General features: G+C 42.4%; 1 protein-coding gene across 1 annotated transcript in view; it reads left to right on the forward strand.

Annotated features, from left to right (window-relative positions):
• Positions 1-15,962, forward strand: part of LOC119972468 (N-acetyltransferase ESCO1-like) — a 51,478-nt gene extending 35,516 nt beyond the window's left edge. Inside the window, exons 7-10 of the mRNA XM_038809209.1 lie at positions 117-206; positions 3,360-3,503; positions 3,758-3,942; positions 12,814-15,962. Of these exons, the coding sequence (XP_038665137.1) occupies positions 117-206; positions 3,360-3,503; positions 3,758-3,942; positions 12,814-12,946 (552 nt within the window). The 3' untranslated portion in view covers positions 12,947-15,962. The remainder of the gene's footprint in view (positions 1-116; positions 207-3,359; positions 3,504-3,757; positions 3,943-12,813) is intronic.
• The last annotated feature ends 4,143 nt before the right edge of the window (positions 15,963-20,105 follow it).

Below are 20,105 nucleotides of genomic sequence, written 5' to 3' on the forward strand. Positions count from 1 at the left end.
GGGCTCGGAGAATCACGCCCCAGATGTTTCACAATTTGTACAAATACTTTTATTTTTATGCTAAATTATCATTTTAAAATTTACCTATTTTAAATTCTGATTTTTTTTTTAACCAGGGCTGGAAGAAGGAGAGAATTTTAGGTGAATATCCTGATGGTAAAATAATAATGGTTCTTCCTGATGATCCAAAATATGCCCTCAGAAAGGTATCTTTTTTCTGTATTGCCATTCTGCTTTGTTTATATAATTTGGTGCACTTTACAAGGAAAATGCTCTACTGCTGTTTCTTAAATTGATCAAGACTTCAAGACTCCCATAAAATAACTTGCAAAACATGATTTATCCAATCAAAACATTGTAGTTAAGTTTCTGTTAAGATAGGGCAGCATGGTGGCGTTATGGATTAGCACGGCTGTCTCACGGTGCCGAGGTCCCAGGTTCGATCCTGGCTCTGGGTCACTGTCCGTGTAGAGTTTGCACATTCTCCCCGTGTTTGCGTGGGTTTCGCCCCCCCATACCCCAAAGATGTGCAGGCTAAGTGGATTGGCCACACTAAATTGCCCCTTAATTGGAAAAAATTAATTGGGTACTATAACTTTATTTAAAAAAAAGTTTCTGTTAAGATATTTTGTAAATTTGATCCAATACATTCATGCAACAAAAATAAAAGCAAGTTACTGCGGATGTTGTGGGGGGTGGTAGAGCAGTGGTGCTGGATAGAGCATCAGTGATAGGTGGAGATTCACAACGATGCCGTGGCCAGAAAGACGGAATGCAAAAGGGGGTGATTAAGGATAAGAAAGGTGCTGATAGTGTAACACAAAGGGATTAGAATGTTTTAATGGTAGAACAAAGGTAAGCAGTGTGGCAAAGAGCAACGAGGGGAACAGGGAGCAGGTGGCCGAATTTGGTTGGGGTAAGTGGGGACGATTGGGAGGGAAAAACAGATCGATTCAGTTTCAACTCGCCATCCTTCTTTCATGTCCATATGTCCATCCTTGGCCTGCTGTGATGTTCCAGTGAAGCCCAGCGCAAACTGGAGGGGACAGCACCTCATCTTCCGACTAGGCACGTTACAGCCTTCCGGAGTTAACATTGAGTTCAACTTCTATCAATTTATTTTCATTTTTTCCATTGCTCTGTTTCTCCCTCGCCATTGTCCCCCACTTGGGCCATCTGTTCCCTGTTCCTATTTGCCCTTTGACACACTGTTTACCTTTGTTCTTCCATTAACACATTTTAATCTCTTTTTATGTGCCGCTATCATCATCAACCTTGGCCCTAATCACCTTCATTTACATTCCCTTTGTCTTTCTCCATGACATCTTTGTCAATTACCACCTATCACTGGCCCTTTATTCCGCCCCAGTGTGCCACCCCCCCTCCCTCACAGTATAGATCTGTTTGAGTCACCCAGACTCAAACGTTAGCTCCCTTCTCTCCACAGATGCTTCCATGATGTGGAGATGCCGGCGTTGGACTGGGGTGAGCACAGTAAGAAGTCTTACAACACCAGGTTAAAGTCCAACAGGTTTGTTTCAAACACGAACTTTCGGAGCACTGCTGCTTCACCTGAGGAAGGAGCAGTGCTCCGAAAGCTCGTGTTTGAAACAAACCTGTTGGACTTTAACCTGGTGTTGTAAGACTTCTTACTGTCCACAGATGCTGTAAGGCCTGCAATTTTCATGAAACAACCTGCAGTCAACTGCTGAGTGACCTGCTATATATTCCCAGTATTTTCTGTTTTATTTTCTTGTTTCTAGCTTTTGCGTTTTATTTGAAAAATTTGTGACTTTCAAGATGTATGTAAACAATAGAAATTCAATGTGTGCAAGCTTACTTAGGATTGCTTATCTTGTATGTTAAGCCACTGTTTAAAAAAGGAGGTAGGCAGAAAGCGGGTAATTATAGTCCAGTTAGCTTAACTTCGGTAGTAGGGAAGATGCTGGAATCTATCATCAAGGAAGAAATAGCGAGGCATCTGGATGGAAATTGTCCCATTGGGCACAGCATGGGTTCATAAGGGCAGGTCGTGCCTAACTAATTTCGTGGAATTTTTTGAGGACATTACCAGTGAGGTAAATAATGGGGAACCAACGGATGTGGTATATCTGGATTCCCAGAAATCTTTTGACAAGGTGCCACACAAAAGGTTGCTGTATAAGATAAAGATGCATGGCATTAAGGGTAAAGTATTAGCATGGATAGAGGATTGGTTAATTAATAGAAAGCAAAGAGTGGGGATTAATGGGTGTTTCTCTGGTTGGCAATCAGTAGTTAGTAGTATCCCTCAACGATCAGTGTTGGGCCCACAATTGTTCACAATTTACATAGATGATTTGGAGTTGGGGACCAGTGCAATGTGTCCAAGTTTGCAGACGACACTAAGATGAGTGGTAAAGCAAAAAGTGCAGAGGATACTGTAAGTGCAGGGGGATTTGGATAGATTAAGTGAATGGGCTAGGGTCTGGCAGATGGAATACAATGTTGACAAATGTGAGGGTATCCATTATGGTAGGAATAACAGCAAAAGGGATTATTATTTAAATGATAAAATATTAAAACATGCTGCTGTGCAGAGAGACCTGGGTATGCTAGTGCATGAGTTGCAAAAAGTTGGTTTACAGGTGATTAAGAAGGCAAATGGAATTTTGTCCTTCATTGCTAGAGAGATGGAGGTTAAGATTAGGGAGATTATACTGCAATTGTATAAGGTGTTAGTGAGGTCACACCTGGAGCATTCTGTTCAGTTTTGCTCTCCTTACCTGAGAAAGGACATACTGGCGCTGGAGGGTGTGCGGAGGAGATTCACTAGGTTAATCCCAGAGCTGAAGGGGTTGGATTACGAGGATAGGTTGAGTAGACTGAGCTGTACTCGTTGGAATTTAGAAGGATGCGGGGGGATCTTATAGAAACATATAAAATTATGAAGGGAATAGATAGGAAGGATGCGGGCAGGTTGTTTCCACTGGCGGGTGAAAGCAGAACTAGGGGGCATAGCCTCAAATAAGGGGAAGTAGATTTAGGACTGAGCTTGGGAGGAACTTCTTCACCCAAAGGGTTGTGGATCTATGGAATTCCTTGCCCAGTGAAGCAGTTGAGGCTTCTTCATTAAATGATTTTAAGATAAAGAGAGAGAGTTTTTTGACGAATAAAGGGATTAAGGGTTATGGAGTTCAGGCCGAAAAATGGAGCTGAGTCCTCAAAAGATCAGCCATGATCTCATTGAATGGCGTAGCAGGCTCGAGGGGGCAGATGGCCTACTCTTGCTCCTAGTTCTTATGTTCTTATGTATATAAAGAACATTGAAAGCTAAATTCAGTTACATTTATATATTAAGACTAGTATATTTACCGCAGGTTGAAGAGATTCGTGAAGTGGTTGATAACGACCTTGGGTTTCAGCACGCAGAACTGAAGTGTCCTTCTAGGACAAAAACACTTCTTTTCATTTCTAATGATCGAAAAGTAGCTGGCTGTTTAATTGCAGAACATATACAACAGGTTTGTATATTTTAACTTTTTAAAAAAATATTCAAAACTTGTATTCCATTTTATATCTTGAATGTAGTGACTGCTTATAAGTAGTTGTTTTGTTTATCTAAGGCATGTTTTTAATTTTCCTTTTTCTAGCCCTCTCATTAGCACCTTATCTAGTAACTTAAACTGGTAACATGGTTATTCATCCTCTTCAGAGAAAAAAATAGTTCAGCTTAAATCCATGGAAATGAAATCTCTTTGCTGTTCAACTTTTACAGGGCTTCAGAGTTATAGCAGATAAAGCCACTCAGCAGTCGTCAAATGATGCAATTATGCTCGAACGCCAGCGAGCGTGGTGTTGTTCAACCAATCCAGAACCTGCAATTTGTGGAATAAGTAGGGTATGGGTCTTCAGTTTGATGCGGCGGAAAGCAATTGCTACAAGAATGACTGATTGCCTCAGGTAATTTTGTGTGTGTGTGTATATTATATGTTTTTATATTTTCTCACTATGCTGGATTTATATATACTGTATTCTTCAAGCTTAACTGAAACAGATTAATGGTGCGCTTATTAGTCATTCTTCCAATTGAACACTGGCATACAAACCACTAGCACAATCCCCCTTTGAGTTTGCTGATTTGTAAACTAATTACACATATGTACCTCTGACTTCAAAGTATTACAAAGAACAAAGAAAAGTACAGCACAAGATCAGGCCCTTCAGCCCTCCAAGCCTGCACTCACCATGCTGCCTGTCTAATCTAAAACCTTTTAAACTTCCGGGGCCCATATTCCTCTATTCCCACCCTGTTCATGTATTTGTCAAGACACCCCTTAATCGCACATGCTATCGTGCATGCTTCCACCACCTCCGGCAGCGAGTTCCAGGCACCCGTTCCCCTCTGTGTTAAAAATAAAAATTCCCTCGCACATCTTCTCTAAACGTTGCCCCTCGCACCTTAAATCTATGACCCCTAGGAATTGACTCTTACACCCTCGGAAAAAGCTCTGACTACCACTTTCCATGCCCCTCATAATTTTGTAGACTTCTATAAGCTTGCCCCACCACTTTCGTCATTCCAGTGAAAATAAACCAAGTTTATCCAACCTCTTCTCATAGCTAATACCCATCATACCAGTCAACATCCTGGTACATCTCTTCTGTACTCTCTCCAAAGCCTTCACATCCTCGTGGTAGTGTGGCGACCAGAATTAAACACTATATTCTAAACGTGGCCCAACTAATGTTCTATGCAGCTGTGGCATGACTTGCCAATTTTTATACTTAATACCCCGTCTAATGAAGACAATGATGCCATAAGCCTTCTTCTTTTTTTTTTAATGTTTTTTATTGAGTTTTCATATTTTATATTGAACAAATAACAACTTATTAGAGAGAAAAAAAAACACGCAAAAATTAACATGTATATTTACAGGTAAGCATCTTCGTAATAACAACTGTGGCCGCCCCCTTTAGCCGGCTTACATATTTTACATTCCCCAATATGGCCGAGGCACATGTTTATAGGCATTTATTTACAGTTTGGTTTTGGGCCTTAGCTAGCCATCAAACCCCCATAACGAACCCTCCCCCCCCCCCCCCCCCCCACCACCACTACCTTCTCCATCTGCCACTTTCGGTGACCTGGAGACCTGTACAACCAGATCCCTCTGCCTGTCAAGGCTCTTAAGGGTTCTGCCATTTGCTGTTTGCTTCCCACCCATATTAGACCTTCTTAAATGCATTACCTCACATTTGACTGGATTAAACTCCATTTGCCATCTCTCCGCCCAAGTCTCTTACCGATCTATATCCTGCTGTATCCTCTGACAGTCCTCATCGCTATCTGCAATTTCACCAACATTTGTTGTCCGCAAACTTACTAATCAGACCAGTTACATTTTCCTCAAAATCATTTATATATACGACAAACAGCAAAAGTCCAGCACTGATCCTGTGGAACACCTCCATTCAGAAAAGCACCCTTCCACTGCTACCATCTGTCTTCTAGAACCAAGCAGTTCTGTATGCATCTTGCCAACTCACCTCTGAACCCATGTGACTTCACCTTCTGTACCAGTCTGCCATGAGGGACCTTGTCAAAGGCCTTCCTGAAGTTTATGCAGACAACCTCCACTGCCCTACCTTCATCACTGCCCTACCTTTATCAATCATCCTCGTCACTTCCTCAAAAAACTTGATCAAGTTAATAAGACACTACCTCCTCTTCGCAAAACCATGCTGCCTCTCGCTAATACGTCCACTTGTTTCCAAATGGGAGTAAATCCTGTCTCGAAGAATCCTCTCCAATAATTTCCCTACAACTGATGCAAGGCTCACTGGCCTGTAATTTCCTGGATTATCCTTGCTACCCTTCTTAAACAAAGGAACAACGTTAGCTGTTCTCCAGTCCTCTGGGACCTCGCCTGTAGCCAGTGAGAATCCAGATTTCTGTCAAGGCCCCAGCAATTTCCTTCCTTGCCTCCCTCAGTGGGGTAGATCTCAGGTCCTGGGGACTAATCTACCTTAATGTTTTTCAAGACGCCCAACATCACCTCCTTTTTGATCTCAATGTGACCACACTATCTATACATCCTTCCCCAGACTCACCATTCACCAATACTGATGCATAGATTCTTTCCCCTGTCCTTGAGTAATCCTGTTTAGGAATTATTACTGCATACTTATAATACCACAATTCTCTAGAAACTTGGGTGTAAATTTCACAATTTTCAATCCAGATAAGTGTGAGGTGATGCACTTGGGCAGGACAAACAAGAAAGAAAATACATGATGATAGCAGGACTCTGGGAAGCACTGAGAATCAGAGGGACCTTAGTGTGCATGTACTCCAGTTCCTTAAGTTTAGTAGGGCAGGTGAATAAAGTGGTTAAGAAGGTGTCTGGTATACTTAGCTTTAAGTGCAGGGAGGGCTGAAACTGTATAAAGCAATTGATTATGCCACAGCTAGAATATTGTGTGCAGTTCTGGAATCCACTTTATAGGAGGGATGTCATAGCACTGAAAAGACTACAGCGCAGATTACCAGGATGTTGCCTGGGCTGGAGAGTTTTAGTTCTGAAGAGAGATTGGATAGACTGGGGTTGTTTTCCTTGGAGCACAGGATACTGAGGAGGGACATGATTGAAATGCAAAAATTATATGGGCCATAGTTATAGTAGACAGGAATAAACTTTTCCTGTTGGTGGAGAGATCAATGACGAGGGGGCATAGGTTTAAGGTAAGGAGCAGGAGGTTCAGAGGGGCTGTCAGAAAAACCTTTTCACCTAGAGTATGGTGGGAACCTGGACCTCACTGCCTGAAAGGGTGGTGGGGGCAGAGATCCCCCTAACATTTAAGAATTATTTAGATATGCACTTGCAATGCCAAGGCAAACAAGGCTATGGGCCAAGTGCTGGAAAATGGGATTAGAATAGGTGGTTGTTTTTGACCAGCTCAGACACGATGGTCCAAAGGGCCTTTTCTGTGCTGTAGACTTCTATGACTCTATGATCGTGCCTTCTTCACATGTTAGTTCATCCTGATGAGTGAAGTAGGGCCTCCGCTGTCAGACTTCTCGTAACACTAGCCAGATTGTATAATTTGTTTAATCTTTGAAAGTATAGACTCTCCTTGTGTCTAGTTGCAGATGTGCCCAGTGGCCACTGGCAATGTGTTTAGGAAGTTTAAAGCCAGAATGATCTCCTGGGGTACAGATGGTGGTGGAACGCTCTTGTGTAGGGGCAGACGCTTAATGGATTCGCATTAGCAATTTGCATCTCAGGTTGGTGCTGGACAGCATTGTTGTAGGCTGCCAGCAGCGAAGCCCAATGCTGCACCCTTGCCGAGGTTATAGGCGGCATGGGAATTTCTTCCCGTTATAGGTTCAGTAATGGTTTGTGGTCGGTTACTTATGTCGAACCATCAACCGTACACATACTGGGGGAATTTCTTCACATCGTATATAACCGCTAAGCCCTCCTTCGCAAATTGGGCATAGTTTAATTCTGCTTCTGAAAGGCTAATTGAGGCAAAGGCGATGGGGCGCTCCGAACCATCTCACATTGTGGGACAAAACTCCCATGCCGTAGGGGTATGCATCACATGTAAGCACCATTGGGTTTTCCAAGAAGTTTGAAGACTCTAATGCTTGCCTCGCAACTCTGAAAACTTCTTTTGGGGCTCTCCATTGCCATCGCTGATTCTTCCCTAATTGCTGGTGCCAATGTTGTGGCTCAATTCAAAATAAACCTCCCATAATAATTCACCATACTGAGGAAGGATTTAAGCTCACTGCCATTTTGGGTGGATGGACGTTTTGTATAGCCATGACCTTTTCTTCCAGGGCTGCAACTCTGTTGCATTTTTGCAAAATCCAGGGTACGTCACTTCTGAGACCTGAAAAGTAAATTTTGCACCTTTTTAAGTGGACCCTACATCACAAAACCTCTTTTTAATACTTTCTCTGGGAGGGCCATGTGTTCTTCTGGTGTAGCGCTTGTCGCTAGCATGTCATCATGATAAACCATCACCGTGAGAATTCCAGAGAGGAGATTTTCTATCCTGCGTTGGAAGATAGCACAGGCTGAAGCAATGTTGAACGGCAGTCTGGTATACTGGACGAGGCTTTGTGGATATTGATTGTAGCAAACCTCTGAGACGCCATATCCAACTCTAGTTTCAGGTAGGCATAACTGAGATCCAATTTTGAATAGGTAAGCCCCCCCTCGCCAGCTTGGCATAGAAGTCCTTGATTTGGGGAATCTGATACCGGTCTACCTCGGCAGTTTGATTTATGGTCAGTCCCCACAAATCCTTATCGAACAATCAGGTTTAAGGACATAGACTATCAGAACCACCCACTCTGAAAACTGAACCAGCTTGATTATACGTTGCTCTTCCAATCTCTTAGCTCTGCTTCAACCTTCTGATGCAATGCGTATGGCATTGGTCTGGCTCTGAAGAACTTAGCCATCTAATCCGGGTTGACATACAATTTGGCTTTTGCGGCCATAATCCGGCCCAGTTCCTTGTAGAGGATGTCTTCATGGCTCCTTAAGACATCCTGGAGGATACCACTGGAAAGCCATTTTCCAATCATTTGTAACCAGCCTCTTCCCAACAGACTGGTTCTATGTCCTTCCACGACAACCAAAGACAGATTGGCCTCCTGCCCTCTGTAGGCCACTGGGGTATTGGCTTTTCCATGGATCTTCAAAATGGTGAAAGCTTGACTGTAGTACTTTAAAGCTTAAAGACTGAGTTTCTGCACAAAGATATTGGAAAGTCTGCTCGCCCACTACGGTCACCGAACCCCGGCGTCTACTTCCAGTTTGAGGGGTTTACCATTTACTCATAAGATAATTTCAATTGGAGCCATCTTATTCAATTGGACTGCATTCAACCGATACATTGCATGCTCTCCTTCAGAGCTCTTCTCCACTATGTGGCACTGTGGACTGCTGCTGCTTATGTTTTTGCATTGGTGTGCTTTGCCTCACTTGGCAACGTACTTGAATGTACATCAGAAGTAGGTAAACTCATGAATATGACAGGTCTCCTGGGGATCGTCTCCGTCGAAACGACAGCAGTCCACCTTGGATTTGGGTTGATGTCCCACTTCTTCCCGCTCCTTGGGTTTCGGTCCGGTCCCAAGGACCGTGTCTGATTCTGTGCTGTGCCTGTTGATCCCACCGCAGACCTCGCGGCCATGCTTCCCCATACTGTTAACTCCCCTTCAGACATGCTTTGGAACTCTGCTGCGCCTTTTTCGGTGCACTGCGTTATTGAACTATATCCATCACTTTTTCCACGTAATCGTGGTCTTTGCCAAAAGCTTCTTCTGGATATTAATGTTGTATATCTCACAAACCAGCAATCGTGCAACATGTAATTAAGCAGGGTCCCGAACCCAGTGCTGAGCAAACTGGTAAATCCTGGCTTTTGAAGGTTGAGACAGACTCTCCATGATCCCTCTCAGTAGGGTTAAACTTAAAACATTGCAGGAAAATTAAGGGCCTCGGGTTGAAATGTTATATAACTAATTTTACTATCTGGTCAAAGGTCTTTGACTTGGGTGCCTCTGGGGACGTGAAGTTCGTAATTAAATTATATGTTTGGGGCCTGGGAACTGTCAGAAGTTCCACCTTCTGCTTGACCTTGCCTGCTTGACCTTGCCTGTGACCTTGTTTGCTGTAGAAGAAAACTGAGCTATTCGATGTACTGACTTCAATCCTCAACTCCTGGGTCAAATAGGTCGAGTTCACCAATGATCGGCATTTTCATTCACGATTGAAATGATTCTGACTCTTGCTGGAGCTTCTGTACTTTTTCAATTGTTCCTTCCTTTCTCTCCATCCCCCTCCATTCACGACAACTGTCAGCTGTGATTGAAAACTTTTACAACATCATCAATGTGTTGGCTCGAGACATACACAGGAGGCTTCCAGTAGTTAACAAAGGGGTTTATTGATGAAAGGCAAAGGCAGTTAAGTCACAGGCACAGAATACTATACAATAGGTCTTAACGCTGCGGCTCACTGGTGTCACTGCAAGGGGCCCTCCTCCCAGGGCCCATGCAAACTTCCTGTCGGCTGGGGTTAACACTCGCGCACACGATTGGCCCCAAGCCGACCACAGGAACCTATTCAGATGTCATTCTTTAACACCTCCTTCGTTTTCCTTAAGTGCTAACATATGGTTCGGTCAGTCACTCGATTATTCTTCTTGACCTTTGCTGTACTTACTACTTTGAAACTAACAAATATGACTTCTGTAATGACAATTATCATTTCTGACCATTAGTTTAAATCATATTGATGTCAGCAAATGTGGCTGATTCCTCATTTTAAAATTGGAGCAGGCGACTGACGAGACTTTCTAACTACTGTTGCCCTCTAGAGTTAGCAGATTCTGATCTCTCAACCTTGCATGTTCTGTAATAGAAACAGAAAATGCTGGAAATAATTTGGCAGAGAAGGCATCATCTGTGTATGTCCCCATTTAAAATGGGAAGCAGCATATTCTACCTTGGATATAGAGTTGTACCCCACCTCTCTTCCAGGTAGTCCAGCATGAAATATAAATTTATAAGAAATAGCAGGAGTAAGCCACTTGACTTGTCGAAAACTGTTCTGCAGTTCAATAAGATCATGGATGATTTGATTGCTCAACTCCTTCTTGCAATATAATTCTCCTATCCCTTGATTCTCTTAGTATCCAAAGAATATACTTGAGAATTGAACATCCACAGCTCCCTAAGGTAGAGAATTCCAAAGATTCATGACCCTTTTAGTGGATAGATTTCTCCTTACCTCATGGTAAATGACCCACTCCCAACTCTTGAGACTGATTCTAGCTCCAAACTCCCAAGTCGGGAGAAACATCCTTGTAAGGGGTGTGACAGGATACATTTGGTAGGTTTCGATAGATGTGCATGCAAGTTACATTGCTCAAACTTTTAGTCTTCTGTTTTGTTTGTCAAATTAGTAAGGATGTTTTTCAGAAGGAAACCGTATGCTGCTATTCGGATCAGGGAAAAGTTCATTTACATTGGCTTTTCATCCATTGAGGATGAAAATTCATTTTTGTATTTGAGAGTGAAGTTAACAACTTTCAAAGGATTGAAAGAAATCCATAACTAGAAAAGGTAATCTAATCTTAAAACAGTATTCAAGGAAACGTCTTGGTCATATGGAATATGTGTGTATCAAAACTTGGTAATTGAAAATGAGCTGGCCTTATCATTGCCAACCGTGCAATGGCTAGAATACGGGGCAGGATTCTCTGTTACAGAAACTATGTGTTGACTCTGGGACTGAATCAGTGGATTTCTATTCCAATGAAAAATGGTGTCCGATTCACCGGGGCTGGGATTGCCACTCGAGAGGCTGACGAGCTGCAGCCGCAGATTAGCACTCAACTCCCCACACACACTCATCTCAGCCAACAAGATAGCAGCATGGAGAGCAGCACCCAGGTTTGCGGATGCGGAGCTCAAGACCTTACTGGACGTTGTGGAGGCGAGGTGGGCCATCCTGTTCCCCGGGGTGGGAAGGAGGCTGCCACCTGCTGCCGTACACCGTTATTGAGGCGCAGGTCGGCATCTGGCAACCAAGTGAGACCCCACTGCGTTGCGGTTTCCCATGGTGTGAGTGGCATGACCCTCACTGCCCCAACCCATGATCCAATCATGCATCATGCCTTGTGACTTGCAAGATCACCTGTCCATGAAGCGGGCCCTTGTGGTGTCCCCAAGCCCAAGCAGATTCAAGAGACGAGGAGGCAACGGACAGGGATGTGAGCCCCCAAACACCAGTCCAAGACACCTTAGAGCACCAGTCCGGGGACGACACTGACATCCCGTCACAGCTGTCTCCAACACCCTCCACTGTCCCAGAGAAGCTCACCTCAGCTGGGCACTTGAGTAAAGAAGCTCCTGGAGGACTATCAGGTGCGCATCGCACACGTGTCACGGTATAGCAGGTGGAGGTGGGAATCCCCGAGGGGACGGACGATCAGAGGGCGTGCCAATCGAAGGGTCTATCTGCTGTCCAGACGGGTCTCTGGCGTCTGGCAAGGGCGGTCTCATTATAATCGAGATACAGACACCGAGTCAGGGACTACATGAGAGGCTGTCAGCAACCATCCAGCGGCTGCAGGTGCAGATGAAGGAGTCCAATCACCTGCACGGGCAAGAGGCAGTGCTGACCATGCGGGTCACTCAGGCCAACATCGCACGGGTGGTGTCCGCGGTGGAGGCCTTGGGGCAAAGGTATCGGCCATGGGTCAGGGTGTCCAAGGCCTGGGGCACTCTGTGCAGGCACTGGCCGAGGCACAGGACAGAGCTGCCCTCTCACAGTCAACTATGTACCAGGGCCACCTGGACATTGCAGCGGCACTCCAGAATTTGGCCCAGTCACACAGAATTATGGCTAAGGGCGTTGTCGGCATTGACTAGGCACTGGTTGACCTGTGCCAGTCCTGGAGGGAGGTTACACAGTCACTGAGTGATGTGGCACAGTCCCAGAGGGAGGTGGCCTAGTCCTTGTGCTCCATGGCCACAAGCGTGTGAGACCCTGGTCGAGGCGAGCGGGCCTTCAGGACTGGCAGTGCTCAGTGGTGGGAAAGCCCCAGGAGTTTAATCCAGCTGCACCACCACCCCATGGAGTATACTGGAGGGAAGAGGTTTTGTAGTGGGGGGAGGGGAGGATATTTGCGTAAATGAAACTGGCCCCATCAGTGTTCAAGATTTTGTTAAGTAACTTGTATTATTTAAAATTAATCCGTTCTCCTATATTGAAAAGAAAAATAAATGTATTATTTTTGCAGGAGCAATTTCGTATATGGATCGTATTTGAGTAAAGATGAGATTGCATTCTCGGATCCTACTCCAGATGGTAAACTCTTTGCAACAGAGTATTGTGGAACACCCAGGTTCCTTGTATACAACTTTGTCAGCTAACCTCAGACAGATTGAAATGAGAGACTTCGCAATTACTAATGAAGATGTCTTAATACAGCCTTGGATATTTGCTATACTTGTGTATAAGCTGTTCACAAATGTGGCTCATACTTTCGGGAGCCGAACTGTAGGAACTGTACTGATTTTTATTACTGTGAACTCAGGACCGATGGCAACCAAATGGTTGTTTCGTATTTTAGAAAACTGGAAAGGATGCAGTAACATTTGACGTTATGTTTGATTTGTATTTCAAAACTAGTTATTTTTTCAGAAAAGCATGCTTTTAAGTTCAGTCATGCTTACAGATTTTAGGATGTTTTATGTAAGGCAGGAAAATCATTAACTATAAAAATGTTGAAAATTTGTTATACAATGTACATAAAATATGCTATAAAATTAAAAGACAATTAGTGTTGGTGTTTCTAAAACTGCTCTATGGCCTTCATGGTCTGTATATGCTGTACAGCAAGCAAGCAGCTTTGAATGTTCTTGTTTTTGAGAATTAAGTGAGTGGTCTGATATCTGGGTTTTGTGAAAGGTGTTACTGGAACTTTCCTAGTTTCTTTCAGGGGTATCAGACTGCTGCATTAAAAGCAACACTGCTTTTGAGGTTATCTGATCAGTTACATATTTTGTCAAACTATTAAAATCTTTATTGGTTTTGCTCTGGGAATATGCAGTTGTCAGTGTTCAAAATGTAATACCTCATTTAGTATTGATGTTAAACCACTGCAATATTTGGTGTCCAAGATAAAAAATGGCACCTTGTATTAATGTCTTGATACTTGGTTTTGAAAAGATTTGTTAAATCTACCTAGAGTAACTTATATGAATCTGATTGTGCCTTTTTCAGTGTAGGTTAGACTTTGGGCTTGACATAATGGTTTTAATTGGTTTAACCCATTTGATCACTTAAAATAGCTCTCAAGGATTTATTTTAAAACTTTGAAAGGAGAACCCATCAATTCAGTACATCTATAAACAAGCTCCATTTCTTCAAAATTAAACATGAATTGAAAGGATACCAACCTCCCTGGTAAATACTACAGCAAAATTCACAGATCCTAGTATTTCTTGCTGCTACTTTCAAAAACTCCAAATTTAGTTTCATGTTATGTTTTGTTGAGAGCCTAAATTTTGGTTTGAGGTGAAGAGAGCAATTTGATCTGAAAGTGGGAACGTGGGAGGCTGATCTTTTTGAATTTCCGTATTGATTGATGGTTTCACCAGAACTAAGCAGTTTTGAACAAAACATTGTTTTCGCAAGTGTATAACAAATCTAGTGTGGAAATGCCACAGAAAGCAGTCTGGTTATCTTGACTTGTATTTATTGTAGGATCACTTGATGGTTTTTAAAATTATACAATTCAGAGTATGTTTCCCAATGAGTCAAATTGAAATGCTCCACAGTCAAGGTCTAATTCGTAAATTCTGCTTTATATTCCTGAACCTGGTGAGTTTTCTACTTAAAAATATTTTAAAATATATTAAAGTCAGTAACCTGCTGGTAGGAAGAGGTGGGATGTTTCTCTGCACTAAGATTGTACTATAATTTTATTGAGTCACTAATTCTTTGGAGGTCTCTGGTTTAAGCCATAATGTGCAGAATCCCAATGAATTGATTGAATGACTCCTGGGCTGTTTGCATTTATGTACCTTTCTTAACCTGGGTCACTTGGCGATAAGAAGAAAAACATTCTTGTGTTGCTTGAAGTTGAGATTTTGTTTCCAGTTATGATTAAGTATTTTAAATTAAAAATATTATTTTAAGTATTAAGTTTAATTTTTAGCATAATGTGTTGGAAGTGGAAATTAGCAATATGTCTAAGTTTGGATTTAAAGAAACATTTTAGTGCTAAAGGTTTTTAATATTGGCTACATTTTTATTAAAAACACATCCGATTTACAGCATTCCAAAATCTCAATACAATAATTTTTAATCAGCAACTTACAACAGCGAGTAAAACAAACCTTATAACTGATCATTTACTCAGACATTTTTTTCAGTTGCCAGAGTTCAGAATGGTTAAAGTTTACCTCATGTAATTATTTGTAAATAGGTATAGAATTGTCAAGTTGGAAACAATGGGATGCAGAACATTAGAGAAATTCAGAAGATGTAATTATAAAGCTGAAGGATGGTTTGGCTGCATCTCATTACCTCCTATATATTACCTTTCAGTATCCCACTGCTCCCAAGGTGCTAATTCTGTTTATACCATAATGGTACAATGAGAAAATGATTTTTTTATGAACAGTGAAATGCTGGTGAATGTCGTGGCCTGAGGTCATGTGCTATTATCAACATTGCTTACAGGTTATAAAATAACCCTCTGCAACTCAGACATATGTGGTATGAATTTATACAGATACTGTATATACCAATTTAGATTTGTTTTGACTGGGAGGAGGCTAAAAGTTTTAATGTCCTGATCACTCTCAACCTAGTACTCTATATGCACTAGGTATTAAATGGACCAAATGCAGATCAACTGAAATTAACCTTTTGGTCTGTTTTTTTCTTTAACGCTGAAACTTTAAAAGTGAATCATATGAGCTATACTTGCTTTTAAAGAATTGCAAACGGGTAACTTGAAAATCCTACGATTTTAAGACATGGTGTACAACTGAGTACGAACAATGTTTGAAAAAATAAACGTACCTTTTTAGTGAATATATTAATTTTCTATGTCTTTTACGGAACTAATTTTGCAAGTTACTGCAGATAGTTTAAAAGTTTGCTTGAGTGGAAAAATACAGCCCCATCCCGATAAGTTTTAACTAATACCATTCTTGTGTGTTTGTTACCTTGGTCAACTTTATCTTGTGATTCGTCCACATGCCTGTTGTGTGTTTCTGAAAGAAAATGACAATTGCTAATGCATCCCATTGGAAGATATGTGATGCCATGTGTATTTTGTTCTTGTTTAAAATACCTTGTAACTAGGAAATGTTCTGAGTTTAAATTCTAACTGACTTTGTTAACACAATAAATTTGATTTGTTGGAGGGCTAAATGCTATTTAGGTGAATTATTTCTGTTAAATTGTGCAAACCAGCAAATTACTGTAGGTTAATAAACTGCTGGAGTCGCTTTTGCATATCTCCATGTCACATTCAGCTGAATTCCAAATGGATAAAAAAACAGGTGTGCTTGGGTCAAGTGGTGTTGGGGGGAATGCTTGGTTAAAGTCTCAAATCTCTACCCCACCCATTTCTGGCTATAAATGAAGCTGCCAGGTAGACAGGTGACTAACCCGATCCTAGAAGGCAAGTTGCATTGTTAAAAATGATAATGAGGCTATAGGCCTCATCCAGCTTTTGGAATTGGGCTGTAGTTGGCCCGGTTTCAAGTAAGGCAGCAGCTTCCTCAAAGAGAAAGGCGGTGGGTTCAGGACGTAAGTAACTTTAACACACCCTGGACTTGCGTTCCTGCCTCCATGATCACCCTGAGTGCCCCACTGCCCACAATAGCCTTCCCCATGTATGCTCTGGCCTCCAACCCCCCCTCCCCCCACCCACTAACTCCCAATTTTCCAGTCCTCATCCATAGTGTCCACCCACACACTACGACCGGGCTGTTAGTACATGGGTGAGGTCAGCAAAATTCTGCCCATTGTCTCTGGTTAAGTGACTATTGTTTCTGTGAAACCCAGCTCAAGCCTCAGTAACTCATTTGACTTATCTAGCCCAGCTCCCACAAAACAAGAAAATAACAAAATAGCTAGTCGCTTCAGAGCAAAAATTTCAGTATTGCTTTAAAAAAAACATACTGTTGAAGCTTTTTGTCTTGCACCAGGACAGATGCAAGAATGCCAATTTCAAAGGAAACAACAATTTATACTGCATAAGAAATGGGGTGCTGATTGATTGGCAAGTTGGCTCGGATGTCGCCGTGTGGACGTATCAGGGAGAAATTGCCCCCTATGCTTTTGTTTATTGAAAAGAAAATGTAATGTTATAAATGGGGCCTGAGCCATTTGATCACATGCAAGCTTGACCCTGAATTGGGTGGATCTGTGATCATGTCTAGCCCAATCAGATTATTGCTCATTGTGCATCACTCATTCTCATGAATGGGCCAAAGGCTGCCACGTTTGGACTTGAAAAGTGCTCAGTATCCCCATATTACCCTAGAGGATTAACTTCTCTTTTAAAAAAAAAAGTTTACGCAATAGGTGAAACTAGTTAGAAGCTGCTGCAGAACAATGGCAACACGAACGGTGTTTTCTTTGAATGGGATGTTATCAAGGCAAAAGGTCGCTATGCCTACTGCACAAAAAGGTAATGTGGTATATGGATTTCAGTGCTGTTGTAAACAGTACATCCCAATGCCTGGTAGATCATATCAAAAAGCACAAACTATCCTCTGTTTACAGCAGGCAGAATACTGACTACTCAACCAAAATGCTTCAAAAACTGCATTTGGGCAGCATTTACTAAATAATCCCGAGTGTGCTAAGGATTACACTAACAGCCAATTTAAGATTGTCAGTCAGGCTTTCAATGTAGATCATGCTTACTGGAAGTTACATATATTCATATGCAAGGGTCTGTCATCTTCAGGCAAGAGGACAATTACCAGACACTGCACCTTTCTGAATAAACAAAAGAATGGGAAAACAATAACTTCATGCTGCATTTGCCTTGGCAACTTCTTAACCAATCAGAGCCAATTTGCCAACAAACAGCCCCTTGTGCAGCATAAACTGTTCATCCTTTTGAAACTTGGCATTCTTGTGTCTATCCAAGTGTAAGACAATGCTTCGACAGCATGACTTCAGCAAACCATCAGTCTTTGCTGAGTATCTCTTCATGTTGACAGAACTGATCGTTAACTCATTCTATGGTGAGTTAATGTGTACCAGCAACGTTCGTTTTGATTGTATGGTAAAGCGCTAATAGTTTGAAATCATCTCTTGTATCCACTTCAATCTGTTCCAGTTCTGTCCTCAAATGTTACTATAATATTTTTGATGTGTTTCAAAGTGCCCATTTGAGCCCTATGTTGGGGCATCTGATTTGGGAATCTCCTAATTCATATGCAGTTTCATCCTAAAATAAAATTGAATTACTAGAGCCTTGTGAAAGACAATTAAATTGCTGAACAATTGACATGAATAATTCTGTGGCAATAATGATGACCAATTAGAGCTAATGTGCATAGTACTGATTTTTATAAAAAAGGATACAGAGGCATTGGCGAAGGTGCAGAGAAAAGGATCTACTGAGAGATTAGACCCATTGGGAAAAATTGAAGAGGCTGTGGCTCTTTAGAAAGGCAAAAGCTAGGAGCTGACCTGATATCAATCTGTGGTTATGAAAGTTTTAGAGGTAAGATGTGGAAAATAGGTTTCATATTTGAGGAAGTCTATTAAATGTAGGGTGGTCACTAAAGAAATTACTGGGGAACTTCCGGAGGCAGCCATGGAGTGAGTGGTCACATAAGTGGTGGCTCCCACTCAAAAGGTGCATTTTTTATTATAATAATCTTGTTAGTGTCGCAAGTAGGGTTATATTACACTGCAATGAAGTGACTGTGAAAATCCCCTAGTCACCACACTCCATGCCTGTTTGGGTACACTGAGGGAGAATTCAGAATGTCCAATTCAAGCACGCCTTTCGGGACTTATGGGTGGAAACCGGAGCACCAGAGGAAACTCATGCAGACATTGGGAGAACGTGCAGACTTTGCACAGTGACCCAAGCTGAGAATTCAAACAGGTTCCTTGGCACTGTGAAGCAACAGTGTTAATCACTGCTACCATGCTGCCTTTTTAGGTTCTTCCCCTACCAGAGTTGTGTGGTGTTTCTGGGGAAAAGGTATATGAGCGCCCTGGGAAGGTAATATTCCTCTGGTGTATGGATCAGCGGAGGAGTGTGGGAGCTGGAAAGATTTTTGTGGTGTGACAAGTGAAGATGGCAGAGGGCAAGGTGGCAGTGATGCCCTCTGTGGTCAACAGAGCAGCTGGTGGAGTTTCTAAATGGCAAATTCCAGCAGCACACAAAGGCCTTGGAGGATTTGACCAAGGTGGTGGAGCTGCTTAGGGCAGCAATTGAGTGTGTAGAGCAGAGACAAGAGGCTCAGGGCCTGGTGATCCAGAAGGTGGAGGAATTGGTGGTGGAGCATGAGGATCAGCTGACCTCGCTGGTGGTGGAGATGGGGATGGTGATGAGCAGCCAGAAGACGCTGAAAGAGAAACTGGAGGACCTTGAGAACCTCTCTAAGAGGCAGAATTTGAGGATTGTTGGGATACTTGGAAGGTGCAGAGGCCACCAATTTAATGGCAAGCATGTTGGAGAAGCAATGGGGGAGGGGGGCTTTGACCGGCCCTCGGTGTATCGGGCATACAGGGCATGAAGTAGGAGGTCACAGGTGGGGGAGCCTCCAAGGGCGATGGTGGTGAGGCTGCATCTCTTCCTCGATAAGGAGAAGATCTTGAGATGGGCGAGACAGACCTGGAAGTGCACTTGTGGGGGTGATCTGCGGATTTATCAGTACATGGGTGCATAGCTGTCCAAGGGTATGGCCAGGTATAATCATTAAAGGCCGCCCTCTACAAGGGGGTGAAGTTCTTGGTTCTGTATCCTGCCTGCTTGTGGGTGACGCATCAAAAGCAGAAATTTTTGATCTTCAAGCAAAAAATACATCTTCAAGTAACAAAGGAAGCTCTTCACACAACTAAGAAAACTCTTCAAGCAACAAAGAATCAGCAAGTCAACATCGTTAGTAATGAATGGATGACAACAGTATGTATCAGCAATAGCCAAATAACATTTAAGTTAGAAATCCACTCAACTCCAAGGACTTGTTTACTATCACAGGTGACTACGACATAGCTGCAGAATGTTCACTGAAAGATTACAATGGAAATCAAATCATTTTGCATGGCTCATGTTATCTAAATGCCAGCAACAGGGGTATTCACAAAAAGCTAAGATTTGAAATAGTGGATGATCACCGATATTTGCTATTGGGTGCTCAGGCATGTTAAGACTTGCAACTGATTCAGAGAATCTTCCTGAATACTTCAATGACATCTACAATAGAAGATGACATCCAACAATTATTGAAAGAATACCCTGATGTTTTTCATGGCATGGGCACATGACCATATCAATATAAAATTCTTCTTAAAAAAGATGCCAAGCCAGTGATA

This window comes from Scyliorhinus canicula, chromosome 10, assembly GCF_902713615.1.
Source record: "Scyliorhinus canicula chromosome 10, sScyCan1.1, whole genome shotgun sequence".
Classification (NCBI taxonomy): domain Eukaryota; kingdom Metazoa; phylum Chordata; class Chondrichthyes; order Carcharhiniformes; family Scyliorhinidae; genus Scyliorhinus; species Scyliorhinus canicula.